This window comes from Leptinotarsa decemlineata, unplaced genomic scaffold (assembly GCF_025532065.1).
Source record: "Leptinotarsa decemlineata unplaced genomic scaffold, Ldec_3_MD MMD2_P_RNA_scaffold_6, whole genome shotgun sequence".
Lineage (NCBI taxonomy): Eukaryota > Metazoa > Arthropoda > Insecta > Coleoptera > Chrysomelidae > Leptinotarsa > Leptinotarsa decemlineata.
Genome location: NW_027412533.1, coordinates 13,175,837 through 13,192,028, shown reverse-complemented (window position 1 = coordinate 13,192,028; position 16,192 = coordinate 13,175,837). Strand labels below are relative to the sequence as shown.

Sequence of the window (16,192 nt, the reverse complement as noted above, 5' to 3'; positions counted from 1 at the left end):
CCCGGAAAACAACCAAAACCTTGACGACAGCCGTGAAAGCCTACATTCCTATATGAATTCGATAGTCATGAACAGTGCCGGTTTTAGCACTACTAGCGTCCTGGGTGAGATTTATACGGCGCCCCCTAACTGTAATTCAAACCCATATGTAGAAAGGAAAAAGATATAATGAAATTACCATTTATTAAAATAAATAACCATTTATAAAGAATAAACTAATAAAATTTGACTTTTCCAGTCTTTCTGTCAGCGAACTCTTTTATTATTTTATCAAAATCGAGGTTTTCAGCAATTTCATTCTCGATTGTCAAAGTTGCCAAGTTTGACAACCGGGATTGCAATATTGTCGATCGCAGATAGGTTTTTATCAGCTTAGGCTTAGAAAAACTCCTCTCTCCACTAGCAACCGTTACAGGTATAGTTAATAATATGCGCATTGCTATCCATACATTTGGATACAGTTCTTGTAAGTTGCGATCTTTGATAAAATTTAAAACAAAAACTGGGGTAGCCACATTCTGATCAGGCAAAAAAGATTTCAGACTTATGAGTTCATCACACAACATACACCCATCTATATCTGATTTAGAGTCTACAGTTAATTTCTATTGGAGATCACCACAGAGTTTGACAAGGTCAGGTTTTTCCGGAATCTGTTTTATATTGTACAAAAAAGACCAATATTCCGAATACTCATTCAACTGTTCAAATCTTTCATTGACTGAAATTAATGTAGTGTCCAAAAGACCGTTGAAAAATTCAATCTCAATTTTTTTTCCGGAGAAGCTGTAGGTTCATCGCGGGCAGTTTCACCAGCTTGACGCTTTAAATATCGAATTCTTGTCGTGGCTCTAAACACAGGTTCAATTTCCAGTTCTTCAGCCAATTCCTTCGCCGTTAAAATGGCGCTTTTGAAGTCTGTATTTCTATATTCTTCCAAGAAAGTGCAGCATTTTTTCAACAGTTCTGTGCATTTACCGAGATCTATGCCTGTTGATTGCAGATATTTACTAATGATATTTATTTGAAAAAGTATGTCATACCAAACGACCAATGACACTATGAAGCTAAACTCTTTCAGCTGTTCGGCTAGAGTAGTAGCCTCATGAGACACTTGAACATCAGTTTTCTGAGTTTCAATAGCTAAAAGTAATTAAAGCGTCTTGCTTATTGCAGTGCTGATTCTTGCTTCCCAACGTGTGTCACTGAGCTTTTTTATAGTATATAGTCCCAAGTGATCGGTTATAATTTTCCATCAATGAACAGAAGCTGAAAATAATGTAAACAACCTCTGAAGTACCCCAAACAAGTGACTGATTTTACGGATGACTTAGCGACATCGCAGAGTATGAGATTGTAGCTGTCCACGGTACGTAAACAGCTAAGAGATTTATATCCAGAATTCTCCTTTGAACCCCAATATTTTTTCCTTTCATGTTAGCCCCGTTGTCATAACCCTGACCCCTATAATGAACGTACTTTTGTTCGAGTGCATTTTATGAAAGATCATTATTATTGAATATTTATGAATTTTATTAATGAGGCGTGTTACCGACAAGTTAGATAAATCCTTATCTGAATTTTTGTTCAAGTTTGCAATATTTCTGGGCAAATTTAGTAACTTTCTCTTGTCATTTGTTAATTCATTGAAAAATCCTTTGACTCCAGGTAAGTGAAAACCTATCCAGAAGTGGATGAGTTTGAAACTAAAAATGATAAATATTTTACCTTTTCCATAACTTCAATAGTTCAAGAAATAATAACGAATATAAAGTATTAAATGAAAATAATACAAAATGGCCCTAGATTGTAGATTTTAAGGCTACAAAAAATTTAAAAAAATAACTCATAACAAATTTTGTATTCCTCATCATAAATATCACAAAAAAATCCTGATATTTTTGTCACAAACTCAATAATCCACTATTTGGAAAAAAATCTCTGAAACGAGTGAAACATCAAAAATTACTTAGAGAACATTTTTAATGTAAAAAAACTGTATCATTGAACTTCTAATTAACTATACTCTGTTATGCCAATTTCGTAATTTGCAAATTGAAGTTTTGTTTTAATTTTCAGATCAAAAACATTTTAATCGCATTAGGATTGGATTCATCGGTAAACACCAAAACATCAGGACTTTCGGGAGGACAGAAAAAGAGATTGTCAATTGCTTTGGAGTTGATTTGTAATCCAATGGTTATGTTTTTGGATGAACCTACGACGTAAGTGAATGAATAAATTACCATTCGTGATATTGCCGGAAATAATATATCAGTAGAAAACTCGTAAAAAATAGGATTGCCTTCTTTTATGACAGTTCTCAAACGTTATCATTAATACTCGTAGATACATATGATAAATAATAGTAAATACATGTAATACATATGTAACTGATCTTTGTCTAATTGTCTTTACTAATTGTCTAATTGTTTTTGTTTGGCTAATCAGAATCTGCTGGCAAACTGAGCTTGTGCCCCAAAGTAAAGTTCCACACATCAAATGACAGTTAACCACGCCATAGTAAACAGTTTTCAATACTTCATCTGATAATATTTCTCCGAGATTTCTTAATCAAAATGACTAAGATATTTTTCAGCAGTTCCTGAGTATGTTCTCTCCAATTCACATCAGAATCTCAATGAAAACCTCAGTATCTTAACTGTAAAAGTACGATGTATGATACTATGAAAATCATTGGGTTTCAGCATTCAGATATATGTGCTGTGATATGAAATCTATAGCAAAACATAATGACAGAATTGAGTAGATGAGAGTATCAGAAAACTAACATGACTTCTGAATTACAATTCTTGACGGAAAAATAATTGTTTTGAAATAAATATACAAATATATTCCAAGAACGTACATTGATGTCATACACGTGACATGTGGCCAAGGTTTTGTAATGCGCCTTGTACATTTTTAGTCATGAACAATGAATTAAAAAACATATGTATTCAATCTCATGGTAACATAATTTTGCAATAATTCTTCATTCCTCTTTTTGGAACGTCACACGGGTTTTAGTGGCACAAGACTGAGTGTACTCAGTGGCAAAGCCACTACTCGTACTTCTAGGAGATCAAATTTCTTGATGTCAACTGGAGTTTTGGGTTGCCTTGTTACTGACTCCTTGCGTCACATTATTTGAATTATCAATACTTTCGTATTTTATTTAATATATGATGAAGAAAATAACTTTTATCTGATTTCTACTAAGTTTTTTATTTGTTATGACCGGTTTCGATTTGTTAAAGCATTTTCAAGTAAATTGTTGCATTCTGATAAATAAGTACTCAAATATACAATTTTTACAGTCAATGTTCTTTTGGTACCTGTAATAGGTACCTGTAATAGGTACCTGTAATAACAAATGTTATCTGATATATCAATACCTGTACTGAAACAATAACTATTTAACTTTTATAACATATCAAGAAAACTACGATTCATGTAAATATATCCATCATGAATGTCTACAATATAAATAGGTCATCAATCGAACATGTATTTTATTGATTCAATACATAGGGTACCAACAGACATAAGTTCAAATTCGACATCAACGAAATAAATGGTACACATACAGATTTTAGGGTAGTTCGAGGAATTGAAAATAATTGTTTTCAAAATACTACAACACACAATTCCAATCAAACTTCAGTATTGACATCAATCAAAACGTATCACCTTTTTCTTGAATACTTATTATGACATATAAATCTAAGTACTTGAAACTAATTTGGCCTCACGGTTTTATCAGCGTGACATCCAAAACTGTTCGGAAACAGCGCAAGTCATGATGCATAAAAATCTCAACCAGTCCGAAATAGTCTCGGTCACTTGGTTAAACCAAAACGCATTTTGAGGAGACCACTGTGCCACCTATCGTATATATGAAGAGATGAAGACGAGAAAATACTATTGATTATGTTCATTTTGTTATGTAGCGTATCCTTATAGTCAGTTCAAATGTTATCGAACCTCAATCATCAATTATTTAAATGAAATAAATGAAAAAACATCCTAGCAAATAGCCCAAACACATTTTCACATGAATGTGCATGAGCAACGGGAACAGTTCTCGACAGTTCAACTTCGAGAGCAAGAACGATTCGGGACGGTTCAAGACAGTTTAGGATCATTTCGCAGTTGAAACCAGAACAGAGCATTCATCAGTCCGCATTCATCAGAACGCTCTATATCAACTGCGCATGATCCTGACGTCCTAGAATCTGAATTTCGTAGAACCAGAACCACCATCAAAGTTCACCACCAAAATGCATTATTTTTGAGGGATAGGTATATAGTGTCGCAGACTTTTGTTGGATCGACTAAAAACCAATATTTTTGTAGCTTTTTGACCTTTCCAATACGTTTTAAACCATCAAAAACCTCATGTTATTCCGCCATCCCACGAACCGTTTGTGATGGGTCCATCTCCATCAGGGTCCTCATATCCTTGCCTGGATCACTGTAAGCCGGCCACTTCGAGGCTCATCATGGAGGCAAACACTTCGTTTCATAATATGTAGTGAAGTGAAGGTCCATACATTACGACTGGACAATATGAAACCAATTTTCCAAAATCAAGATATATTTTTTACCCCTAGTTACCATTAGAACTACTGAGGTCTTCTTGAATGTATATGCGCAGTCTTCAAAATTTGTTTTTCGACAAAATATTTTATTATAATTTGCCTGAACTTGACCCGATATTGTTCAGGAATATAATATAACAGAAGAGGCCCCAAATGGGAACCTGAGGAGCTTTCGAATTTATTAAATAGGGTTTGAACTTATCATCATTGACATCTTCTACAATTTCGGATCTATGATACTTGCCAGAGTGATTCCACGAAATTAATTAGAGTAAGTAGATCTTCATGGGGAAAAGCGTTTGGACTTTTTACTTCTTCAACATGAAACAAAAATGTGAGAAACTTCCAAAGGAAGGATGAAAGAAAATGACCTATCAAACTGATCACAAAGATGTATAGATCATGCAGAGAAGTTTTTTTCAAGTACAAACTGGAAGAAAAAGGACGTCCGAAACAAGTAATATGAACATTGAATTACACTGAAATTACTTTTTTCTATCCAGTTAGTACTCCAAACATTCGTTATGGAACTGAAACAGATATCATCATCATAGAAACCCTACTCTTCATCACTACTATCCCTACTAATATTATAAATGCGAATGTAAGTTTGTTTGTTACGGTTTCACGCGAAAACTACTCAACCGATCATCATGAAATTTTGTACACATGTTCTTGGAGGTATTAGAAGTAACATAGGATACTTTTTAATAATTTTTTTATGTAATATAAAAAATTTGTTTGAAAAAAAAATCTCAAAATCTAGCTACTTCACCGTCATCTAGCATTTCAGTAATTAAGTTCCAACCCTTAGTATCATAATACCGTCGCACTGTATTCACAGCATTGCACCCGTGTGGAGCCGGGGCGGATTGCTAGTAATATATAAAAAAAATATTGATATAAAATTTCATTTGTGTAAAATATCATCAAATTTTCTATCTGAAAGGAACTTCTGTACATGATCAAGAGTTTTTATTGTATTAATTTTTTTGAAAGTTTTTCATATGTTTTGTTCAATGATGGATGAGTAGAAAGCTAAAGTGAAGTGTAATGTACGTATATATAGAGATATAACAACCGTAAGGTTTTTCCGGGTTTTTCTGCAGCTGAAAAAGCAAATGCGCCGCTGAAATCAATGAAGTCGCCCCGGATAATTTAATGATTTGTATTTTGGAACCGTAAGAAATAAGAGTCAGAGGCAAATCTGAAAAGAAATTATTATGAGTTGAAATACAAATCATAACTCATATATTTTTAGAAGTGATTAGTTTTCGGGAAAGAACGGCTTTTGGCTTTCTACTTCTCCATCTTTATACAAAAAATGTGGGAAATATTCAAAGGACGGAAGAAAGCAATCAATTTCAAAACAAACTCTATACAAAGATATCAGATACACACTGGAAAAATCAGTCCTATCGAAAAAGTACTTTCGAAACAACTATTTTCATGTGAACATTAAATTATTCCATGAATATATTATATATATTTGCTAATTTGATTGATAAGACCATTATCAAAGTCCACCAGAAATTGTTCATTTGATTATTTCTTTGTGCAGTAGCGACCGAGTTCTCCGGTTGATATTTCATATGCTAAAAATATTTTGTCACGGTTGTACAAAGTTCAATCAGGATAAAACATAAGTTAATATTATCATAACCAATTTGTTGACGATAAACTTATTATATTGTCTATTCAATTATTTGTCCAAATTCATTAGATAAAATATATTTTAATAATGGGCAATTATTGTTAGGCAATCTGATATGTTCAAATGTATAATGTGAGTTGCTAACACACGTATACGTCAAATGGGGCGGTTTTGATTTGTGATCGAATATTTTCCAAATTTTTGCAACGTGAATCATTTTCAATTTCTTGATATAGTTTTATATCGGCTCTGGGACTCGATGGTTGTTGATTCGCAAGGTAAACAAGGTGTAGGTTGCTCAATGTTTTTACCACGCACTAAAAAACACGCTATTATAGCATATGAAACTAAAAAATGAAAAATAAATATAGTTTAAGAAACTAAAAAACACGCTTTTAAACTTTATAGTTCGATGTTCTTCAAACGCGTGTTTTTTAGATTTTTTAACTATATTTATTAATACATATCTATGATCCGTGCTGAAAATCATACGTTGAAAGGTAAGACCTCATTGCTCTTTCCTGGGAAACTGTGATAATCCTTCTCAACCACATTTGACCAAATGTTCCTTTAAGCTTAATTATTGCAATCTAGATTGGTATGAAATCATCATAAGAAAATCCACTATCGATGTAATTCTGAAGTGAATTGTCTGAAAGTAAATAAGGAGGTAACTCGTTATACAGTACGTCTTAACGGGGAACTTTTTTATTATTGATTTTTGAAAAAAAACATGTTTCATATAACGTCCTGCAACGTTTGAAATAAAAAAAATCAGCCTTACACGAGATATGCCAAAAAAATATGAGTTTTGTTCAAAACTAACCATCTTTATTTTTAGAAACATCGAAAATTGTTATTGAAAAAGGTTGACAACAATTGAGAAAATCATGTTCAATTATACAATTGTATTGATTCACATTTTTTGTATTTTCCGAAACATAATTCAACTGTAATTATTGTACACGAGAAATAAATAGAAAACATCAAGAAACGAGCAGATTATCACGTTGTGCTGTACCGAAAACGAAACGATCTTGAAAATGAAAAGTCACGGAGTGAACAGTCACATCGACACCCCCAACGAACAAGGTTGTAACTCAACTTAACGTACTTTTGAGTTTTAACGATAGGCACAAAAAGACGCATCTGGCAATATTAAAGACGTATGTCTGCATACAATAGTTTCGCTAATACGTAGTTGAACATGGTTGTATGAGATATTACATTTTGTGATTCAACGTTAAAAAGAATGTAATAAATAATACGTCTTTCTTCAAATCTGATATTATTATCGAATATTTGGAAACAAAGATGTTAAAATAAATACAACTTTGTTCTTCGCATAATTTTTGGGACTATTTTTGAAAAACAAAATACAAATCGGGTCACAACCTTATTGCATGAATTTCTCCTTCAAATTCTTGGATGCTTGCGGAGTTACTGCTTTGTTCTCACCAGACCAACATTCGTTTACCTGTTGACAGCGTGTGTGATATTAGTTTTTTCTGTTCGTTTTTGGAATTGTGATTAAATAATATTTACAAAATGCATTGCGGTGAGCAGCGCAGTAAGAAACTATTAGAAAAGGCTCTAAAGGACAGTGAAAAAACAAGTTATTCGACAAGTAAGTAGTTTTTCTCATTCTTAACCTCACTTTTTTCATTTTATGTTCACACTTTTTATTTTAATATCGTATCGTGAATGCATACATTGTCATATTTATTTTTGCTTTTCAGAAGTGAGTTTCGGTGCCGATGACCAATCGTATTCAGATAGAAGTTCAGTTATAGACCCCGAAACAATCATTCAAAATGGCGAGGAACTATTTCAATTTAAGGAAAATCTACGACCACGCCGCAGTAACTTTCTATCTGCATATTGCGAATCGGCATCTAGCCGGGAGAAAGAACCTTTTTCCCCAGATGTGTCAGAGTATGTTCCGTCCCATGATGGTAAGACAATAATTATTTTATTCTTCCACTTCAGCTGATTGATCTATTGGTTTTCAGAAAATGATGGTTCCGAAAAAGATTACTGGCAAGAAGAAGAGGAATTAAATGAAATTCCCGCAGAAAGTGTTCGTGATATTATTCAGCCAAGTACAAGTTCGCCTTTGAATGCAGTGGCGTTCACTACTACACAAGATGACGATGCGAAAAAGAATACTAAGAGGAATATGTCAAAAAAATCTAATCTTGGGCGTAAGAGAAAGAGAAATCCTGAAAATTGGAAAACTAATATACAAAAGAGAAAGAAAAATGCAGGAGAGGAATTCATAAATAAGGGTGGTAAATTAAAAAATATACGGCAAATGAAGCAAGGCTGTAATGAGAAATGTAAAAAAAAAATGCTCTGAAAATGTGTCTGTTGCAATGAGAACTAAAATATTCACTAATTTTTGGGCCCTTGGTGATCATAACAAACAAGGGGAATTTGTAAGCAGAAATGTAGAAAGAATGTCCAAAAAGTATGTTCTGCTGCAGAAAATTGAAACATCCAGGCGTCACTGGTACTCATTTTGTATCGATGGCAAAAAAATGCAGATATGTAAAAAGATGTATGTCGATACTTTAGATATAACTGATAAATGGATCACTACTATTCACAAGAAAATTGACATGCAGGAATCTAGTTGCGCTGTGCTTGACGACAGACGTGGGCATCATACTAATCGGCCACATCAGATTTCTGAAGATGTCAAAGCTACTGTCAGGGCTCATATTTTGCAAATACCATCAGTGGATTCCCATTATGTTCGGGCTAGAACAGAAAAGAAATATTTTGAGGAAACTTTGACATTTCCAAAATTGTATAAGCTCTATAAAGAGTGGATGCAGGAAAAAGCATATGAACCGGCACTGACAGCTACCGAAAGACAGTATCGAGAGATATTTTATAACGAGTACAACATTGGCTTTTTTAAGCCAAAAAAAGATCAATGCCCAACATGCGACATATATGCCAGAGCTTCGACCGAAGAAAAAGAAGCCTTACAAAAAGAATATACAACTCACATAGCGTCTAAATTTGTGGTCAGGGAATTAAAGTCAGAGCATAAATCAGTCGCTACAGGCAGTAGCTCAGTTGTTTTAGCAAGCTATGACCTTCAAAAAATTTTGCCAACTCCAATGTCTGAAGTTTCGTTATTCTATTATAAACGAAAATTAGCCGTCTATAATTTTACTATTTTTGACGTGGGAAACAGAGAGGGCTTTTGTTACGTATGGGATGAGACAATAGGCAAAAAAGGTGCCAATGAAATTAGTAGTGCCGTTTACTGGTTTATTGAAATGAAGGTTATAGAGGGGTTTAAAGATTTTGTTTTCTACTCTGACAATTGTGGAGGGCAAAACCGAAATAGAATTGTGTTTTGTATGTATGCCTTTGCTGCAAAAAAATTTATTATCAATATAACACATGTGTTTTTTGAAGTAGGGCACACTCAAAATGAAGGAGACTCGATGCACGCCCTCATAGAGAGACGCAAAAAAAATCAAATTGTTTATGTTCCTGAGCAGTGGATATCAATAATACGATGTGCCAAATCTTCTGGCAAGCCATATACTGTGACTGAAATGAATCAAGGTAAAATTCTCAATTTTAAGGACTTGATGAATAAACAAAACAATTTTGATGTTGGTGTAGATAGTAATAAAATCAAAGGGAATAAAATCAGATGTTTAAAAATAGAAAAGGAAACCCCCAACCTGATACAGGTGCACTATGATTTGTTATCTGAAATTTCCTACCAAATTGATTTAGAAAAAAAACAAGGCAAAAAATCCTCCAGGAACTTGGCAAAAACACAGAACTTACCTGATGCTACCACTATTATACCCTCAGCCTACAAAGGTCCCCTACCTATTTCCAAAGCTAAGTACAAAGATTTAAACAGCCTTTGCAATTCAAAAGCCATTCCAGAATTGTACCACAATTATTACAAGAATTTAAAATATATTGATGGAGTTGCCCAGGACCCTTCTTCAGATTCAGAATAATGTTGTTGTACTTTAAGTAAATGTTAGAGTTTAAGATTTTGTTTTTCCCAGAAGAATGTTTTGTTTTTGTCTGAATTTGTTGGTTTTTAATAAAACATCATAAAAACAGTTTTACCTTCTATCTAAACCAAAATTTGTGAAAATTATATCGCACGAACCAGAGTTATTTCAAAGAATACAATGTTTAAATAAAACATACAACCTTTTAAATAGTCAAATTTGAAAACACAGACAAAAATGCTTTCAGAAAGGTTGTATCAATGAGTTACAACCTTATTCCTAAAAAAATCATGAAAATAGTGAGGGTTGTATGTCTGTGAATTTCGCTTTTCTAATGACTTGAGAAATATTGAAAAATATACAAACACTTGGAAATAATCCATCTAAATACTATACGGTTGTTCCAAAGCGTTAAAATTAAACATTTTTTTGTTATAATTTTTACAAAAAATTTTTTACGGTTTTTTGCCTTTCCTCGAAAGTTGTTGAATATGAGTTACAACCTTGTTCGTTGGGGGTGTCGACATGGCTAAAATCCGTATAAAGTTACCTTTTAATCGATTTGTCATACTTCGTACTTTTCCTATTGAAATTCTAAGGGTGACGCTCACTAAGGGGTGAGGAAGGAGGTATGACAGTTGAGATTATGATACAAAGATGCTTCCCTTGAATTGGGTTTTTGAATTTTCCTCTAGTCAAATGTGTCTTGGTGACATTCGACCTGTTTTGTTTTCGGTCCCACCGAAATAATGTCTTTCGAAGAGCTTTTCTCTGACCAAGTTAGCATCTTCAGGAGAGACAATACAAACAACAGGAGATGGCCATCATCTGATGATGATAATTTGGTAACACTCGTCGAGAAAAAGTATTTTTGTTCTGGCGTGAGAAAAGTTTTTCAGGTTTCAACTCCCCCTATTTTAAATATTTACAAAACCACAGGTTATTTACTCTTGAGCAAATTTCATATTTTTGACAAACCTCGTATAGGATTGAAATAATTCGGTAACTAATGTTACCGTGTCCATACTTTTCAGTGATACTCTCAAGGGCATACACATTTTCAAAGTTTTTTGTCTGTAAAACTTCAAGTAGTTGGTTTTTGGTATAATAATCTTCAAAAGACATATTTTCAACCATCAAAAAACTTTGTATTTTATCTTTCCTCGAATTTTTATTAGGTACTTTGATGAGCTGTCGCCAATGATAGGAAGCGTTGTCAAGAACTATTACACTATTCACATCCAAAATTGGAGTCAATGTGTTTTCAAACTATTCCTCATAAATATTAGCTTCCATGTTCTTATGATAGTCGGCATTGCAGTACTCAAGTTTTCACCACATAATTTCAAAGAATTCGAAACCCATCCCTTACTTCCTCCGCAATTCACAATGATTAGTCGCGATCTTTTGTTTGCAGACATGTTACGCGTACACATTCTCGAACCATCAGTCCATTCTTTCGAAACTGTGTCGTGAGTGTCATACCCAGTTTCGTTCAAATAGACAATTTTTCGTTGTTCCTGTCTATATTTAATTATTTATTCTTAGTATTTGTTACGCAATTCCACTATTCTTCTGCTTTCCATAACTGCTTGACGTTTGTTTATTATTGTGAATCTAAATCCTAGTTTATCCAATTCTGGAGAGTTTCATCACAGCAGCTCACGTTATGGCCGAAAGAATTCAATTTTTTTCTTATGATTTTGGTTGTAGTTGTTTTTTTCAATGATTTTATTAGGTGAACATCTAAAAATCTAAAGGTTTTGGTAATCCTGTATCACATCGCATCTTGCGTTCATGAGGTATGTTTTTGACTATTTTATGTACAGTTGAGAAAGGAATTTTGGTCAAATCTGATGTTGCTTGTAATAGTTTGTTTCCCTCGAAACCAAACTTGAGATGTGGATTCTTATATACATTGAAACATACTCTCTGTGTTTCAATATTAAAATGAATCCGAATTTTATTCACTGGTATCTCTTTTTCGCATTGTTCACCATCGTTATTCGAATCACTACACTGGAAAATATCTGCGTTGTTCTCATACTCGTTATTATTATAAGTACTTATCCAAGAACATTTTGAACAGATAACGAAAATTTCAAGTAATTATAACTGCACCAATATCAAATTTCAACACTCAAATCGCGATTAGTTTCTGAACTGAACACGACGGCGATAACCATCCCCGCATTTCCCGATTTCTATTCGTCACCGTAACATGACTTCAAATTTAATTTTATGTTAGTAAAAATTATCCAATACGAAACGCCAAGTCTACAGTCCACGTGGACAAGTTCGCTGCCGGTTCATTTCTATGTATTGGTTTTTTTGGCCTTTGAGAGTGCCGCCAACTTAAAGAGTGCACAATATCGTTTACTTCAACTATACCTTCACCTTAGGTTAAAAATGGATGTATTGAAGAGTTTTTTCGCGCGTGCTGAATTAGTAATCTTCTGATAATGCCAACTTGGTTAGCAAAACGCATGCCGACAGTCTGCTGTGGTGAAAGTATTCTCAGAAGTACTTTCAGAAGTCTAAGATTCCACAGAAGACTCAACACATGTGAAACGAATTGGTTGTCAATGAAGATACTCATCGTGGCATACGTGACTAAGTAGTTCCAAATATGTTTTGCCATCAATTGTGTAGTCCAGAGGTTATCTATCAAATAATTGAGCATAATTTTATAAATAGTTTCCAGTAATTACTTCCACTACCAATAAAAATCCGATATACTAAGATAAAGTGCGAACAGTGCTATGCAATTTTGATTATAAACATTTTTTGAATTGAAGCTTTCATAGTTTCCTCTAGTCAGCGTCTGCGGTTTTTTAAGATAATTGGTGATCATATTGATAATATAGGGCCAATCGATTGGAATTGGTTTTGTAAAATTCAAATTCACCATCATTGCCGATATATTTTAGTGAAAATATAAACATTATCTCATTTCAAATTGTTGCAATGCTTGAATTCCTTCACAAGAGAGTACACTTTGGATAGAGATGAAAATGCACAAAGTTCCTATCAATCCATAAGTTTCCTCATATATTAGAAATTCATTCAAAGAAATTTACTCCAACGGAGAGATTAACGGACACATTAATTGTTGTCATCAAATTTTCTCTAGAAGGTTTAGATATAAGCAATTGTGCACCAGACAATGTAGCTCCTTGTCGTTATAATCTATATGTACTCTTTTAACTTCTTTTGGTGTTACCCAGAGTAGCATCCTGGTCCCACTGATGTTCTCTCTCAGCAAGCAATTTGATAGTCACATCGTTAACTCAAAAAATATACATTCATAACATAACTGAATGTATGTAATGAAACTTTGCACCAGTCATGTTGAAATTTTTATAGCAAATTTTTAATTCCTCTCTAAAATTGTCCGTATAAGTAAAAATGTATCAGAAAAGTTAAACTCCATGATGAGTTTGTTATGTATACATGGATTGGTGACAATTAACCAAACTTGTTTTTTAAAATAAAGGGGATATCTGTCAAAAATCTATAGCCGCTTCCCTCACCGATGAAAAGGTATATATTATATAACTTTTTTTTCTTCTTATCATCTAAGCTTTGCAACCTAATATGTCTCAATGACGTTCGAGTGAATCCCCATTTTGCACCGTGGGCTCCCCTTAAAACAATATAGACAGTATATGATAGAGTGATTATATTGGACGACAGAAACCACTCAATTATGAATTTCAGTGAAAAAGCCTTCAAGAAGTTTACGTAGTTTATGTCTACGGATACATTTGAATCTATGAAAATAACCAATTGGAGGTAGTCCAAACTCCAATAATATCAATGCTTGGTCTTACTCTAGATCATATATATATATATATATATATATATATATATATATATATATATATATATATATATATATATATATATATATAATTGATAGTGTAACGACCGTATGTATATATAGAATAGCTGCCCGAGCTTTCGCTAATGTTTATTAGCTTTATCGAGGGCTGTAATATAAAAAGGACATAATAAATATATATATATATATATATATATATATATATATATATATATATATATATATAAAACATAATAACGGATAAAACAGAATATCTGTGCTATGTGAGAATATTCAATTTGGAAATTTCAATTTTGAAAGAAGTCTTCAACATCAAAATGACAAATTTTTGACATTGAATAATGTAAAATACTTTTTCAAATTTTTTATTATCGTTTATTATGGGGATTTATACTGTGTTAATATTACAGGATGTATTCATGTATTTCAGTATTTCAGGTACTTTAGGTAAATTTGCCTGTATTTGTTCTACATCAGGTACTCTTCTTCGTGTTAGATCTTCTTCTCTAGGAATGTGTATGGTTTTGTTTAATATATTGAATGTGAGATGTATTTTTACTAACAAAAAATATAAATCTGAATACATGTCCTTTTTATATTACAGCCCTCGATATATTGGCCAAACAGGGAGAACATTTTTTCAAAGATTTAAAGAGAATAGAAGTAGTTTTGTAAATAAGAAGACCAATTCCACATTTGCAAACTACCTTTCAGCAGAAGGGCATGAGTTCAATCATGAATACGACGTGTTACATTTAGAAGAGAAAAGTTAGACACTCAATCTTATAGAATGTTTAGAAATCGATAGATTCAAGAATTCGGGTAAATCACTGGATGATCAATAAGAATTGAATAATTTCCCATTACTAAATATTTTTTCAAATGTGGAAACTGGTGCATAATCTCAGTTAATTCAATTCAATACAAACTCAGGCACACATGAAACATTAAACGACCAGGTAAAATTCAGGTACTTGAAATATTGGTAATTCAAATTATAAAATTTGGTATATAAAGCATTGAATATGTAGAATATAATTAGACACGCCCGAAGAAGCCATTGTATGGCGAAACACGTATTGCGTTTTTGTAAAACTGTTTATTGAAAATCTCACAATAAAGTGTTTTTTGAATACATTTTTTATTTGTAATTTCAGAGGCCTGGATAGTTCATCATGCACAACCTGTTTGAAACTACTGAAAACGTTAGCTGAAGAAGGAAGAACCATTGTTTGTACGATTCACCAACCATCAGCATCTTTATTCAATTTGTTCGACCAAGTTTATATTTTATCAGCGGGCAATTGTCTCTATCAAGGAAGTACCAGAAAATTAGTATCTTTCTTCGAAGATGTTGGGTTTCCTTGTCCCACGTATCACAATCCTGCAGACTATGGTAAGCTATCACTAAGAAATTGGAGCTAACTTACGTGCTATATGATACTTGATATCCCTGCCTAAATATATAGTCAAACCATTTTTTAATGTATTACTCTTTTGAAGTATTGAGTAGACAAATATTTTCAAATGAAATTTCGAAACATTCACCTCTTCTAACGTTCCTACATAGTGGAATCTGCCGAATGATTATCGAAAATAACTTTTTCCTCGTCTGATAGCACGATGGATATTGAGTTATATCCGACAGACATTTATGCAAGTTATTTCATTGAGGATAGTCTTCCAGATGCTTCTTGTTCATCTAACAATGGGACCGCGCTGGAACCAGTTTAGAGGAAATATTTGAACCAAACACCAGTGTGCCAGTGTGTTTGAATCGGATCTTTCTTGTACTGTAGAGGAGTTATACCACGAAACCGGTTTGTAGGTGATCTACGGTTTTCGAGATGAAAAATAATTTATGCTAAATATGGTCCAAAACTTAACCCTAATTGAACTTTTTTACCACTTCCATAAAAGTAGTAAAACACATCGAAAGTTTCAAGTTTCTTTACTTCATTATGATTTCCTACCACGTAATAATGGCTACCTCCATCAATAAATTGAAAGATGACGAAGAATATCATGTTCCTATACCTAAATCATAAAGTTTTCTTAATAAAGTCACTTCATCTGGAAACATTGTTTT

General features: G+C 33.1%; 1 protein-coding gene across 2 annotated transcripts in view; it reads left to right on the top strand.

Moving 5' to 3' along the window:
- LOC111515953 (ATP-binding cassette sub-family G member 4) overlaps positions 1-16,192 on the top strand; it is a 72,049-nt gene that overhangs the window by 36,070 nt on the left and 19,787 nt on the right. For both annotated transcript variants that reach the window (XM_074170017.1, XM_074170018.1), the window contains exons 3-4: positions 2,080-2,225; positions 15,261-15,499. In XM_074170017.1, the coding sequence (XP_074026118.1) occupies positions 2,080-2,225; positions 15,261-15,499 (385 nt within the window). The remainder of the gene's footprint in view (positions 1-2,079; positions 2,226-15,260; positions 15,500-16,192) is intronic.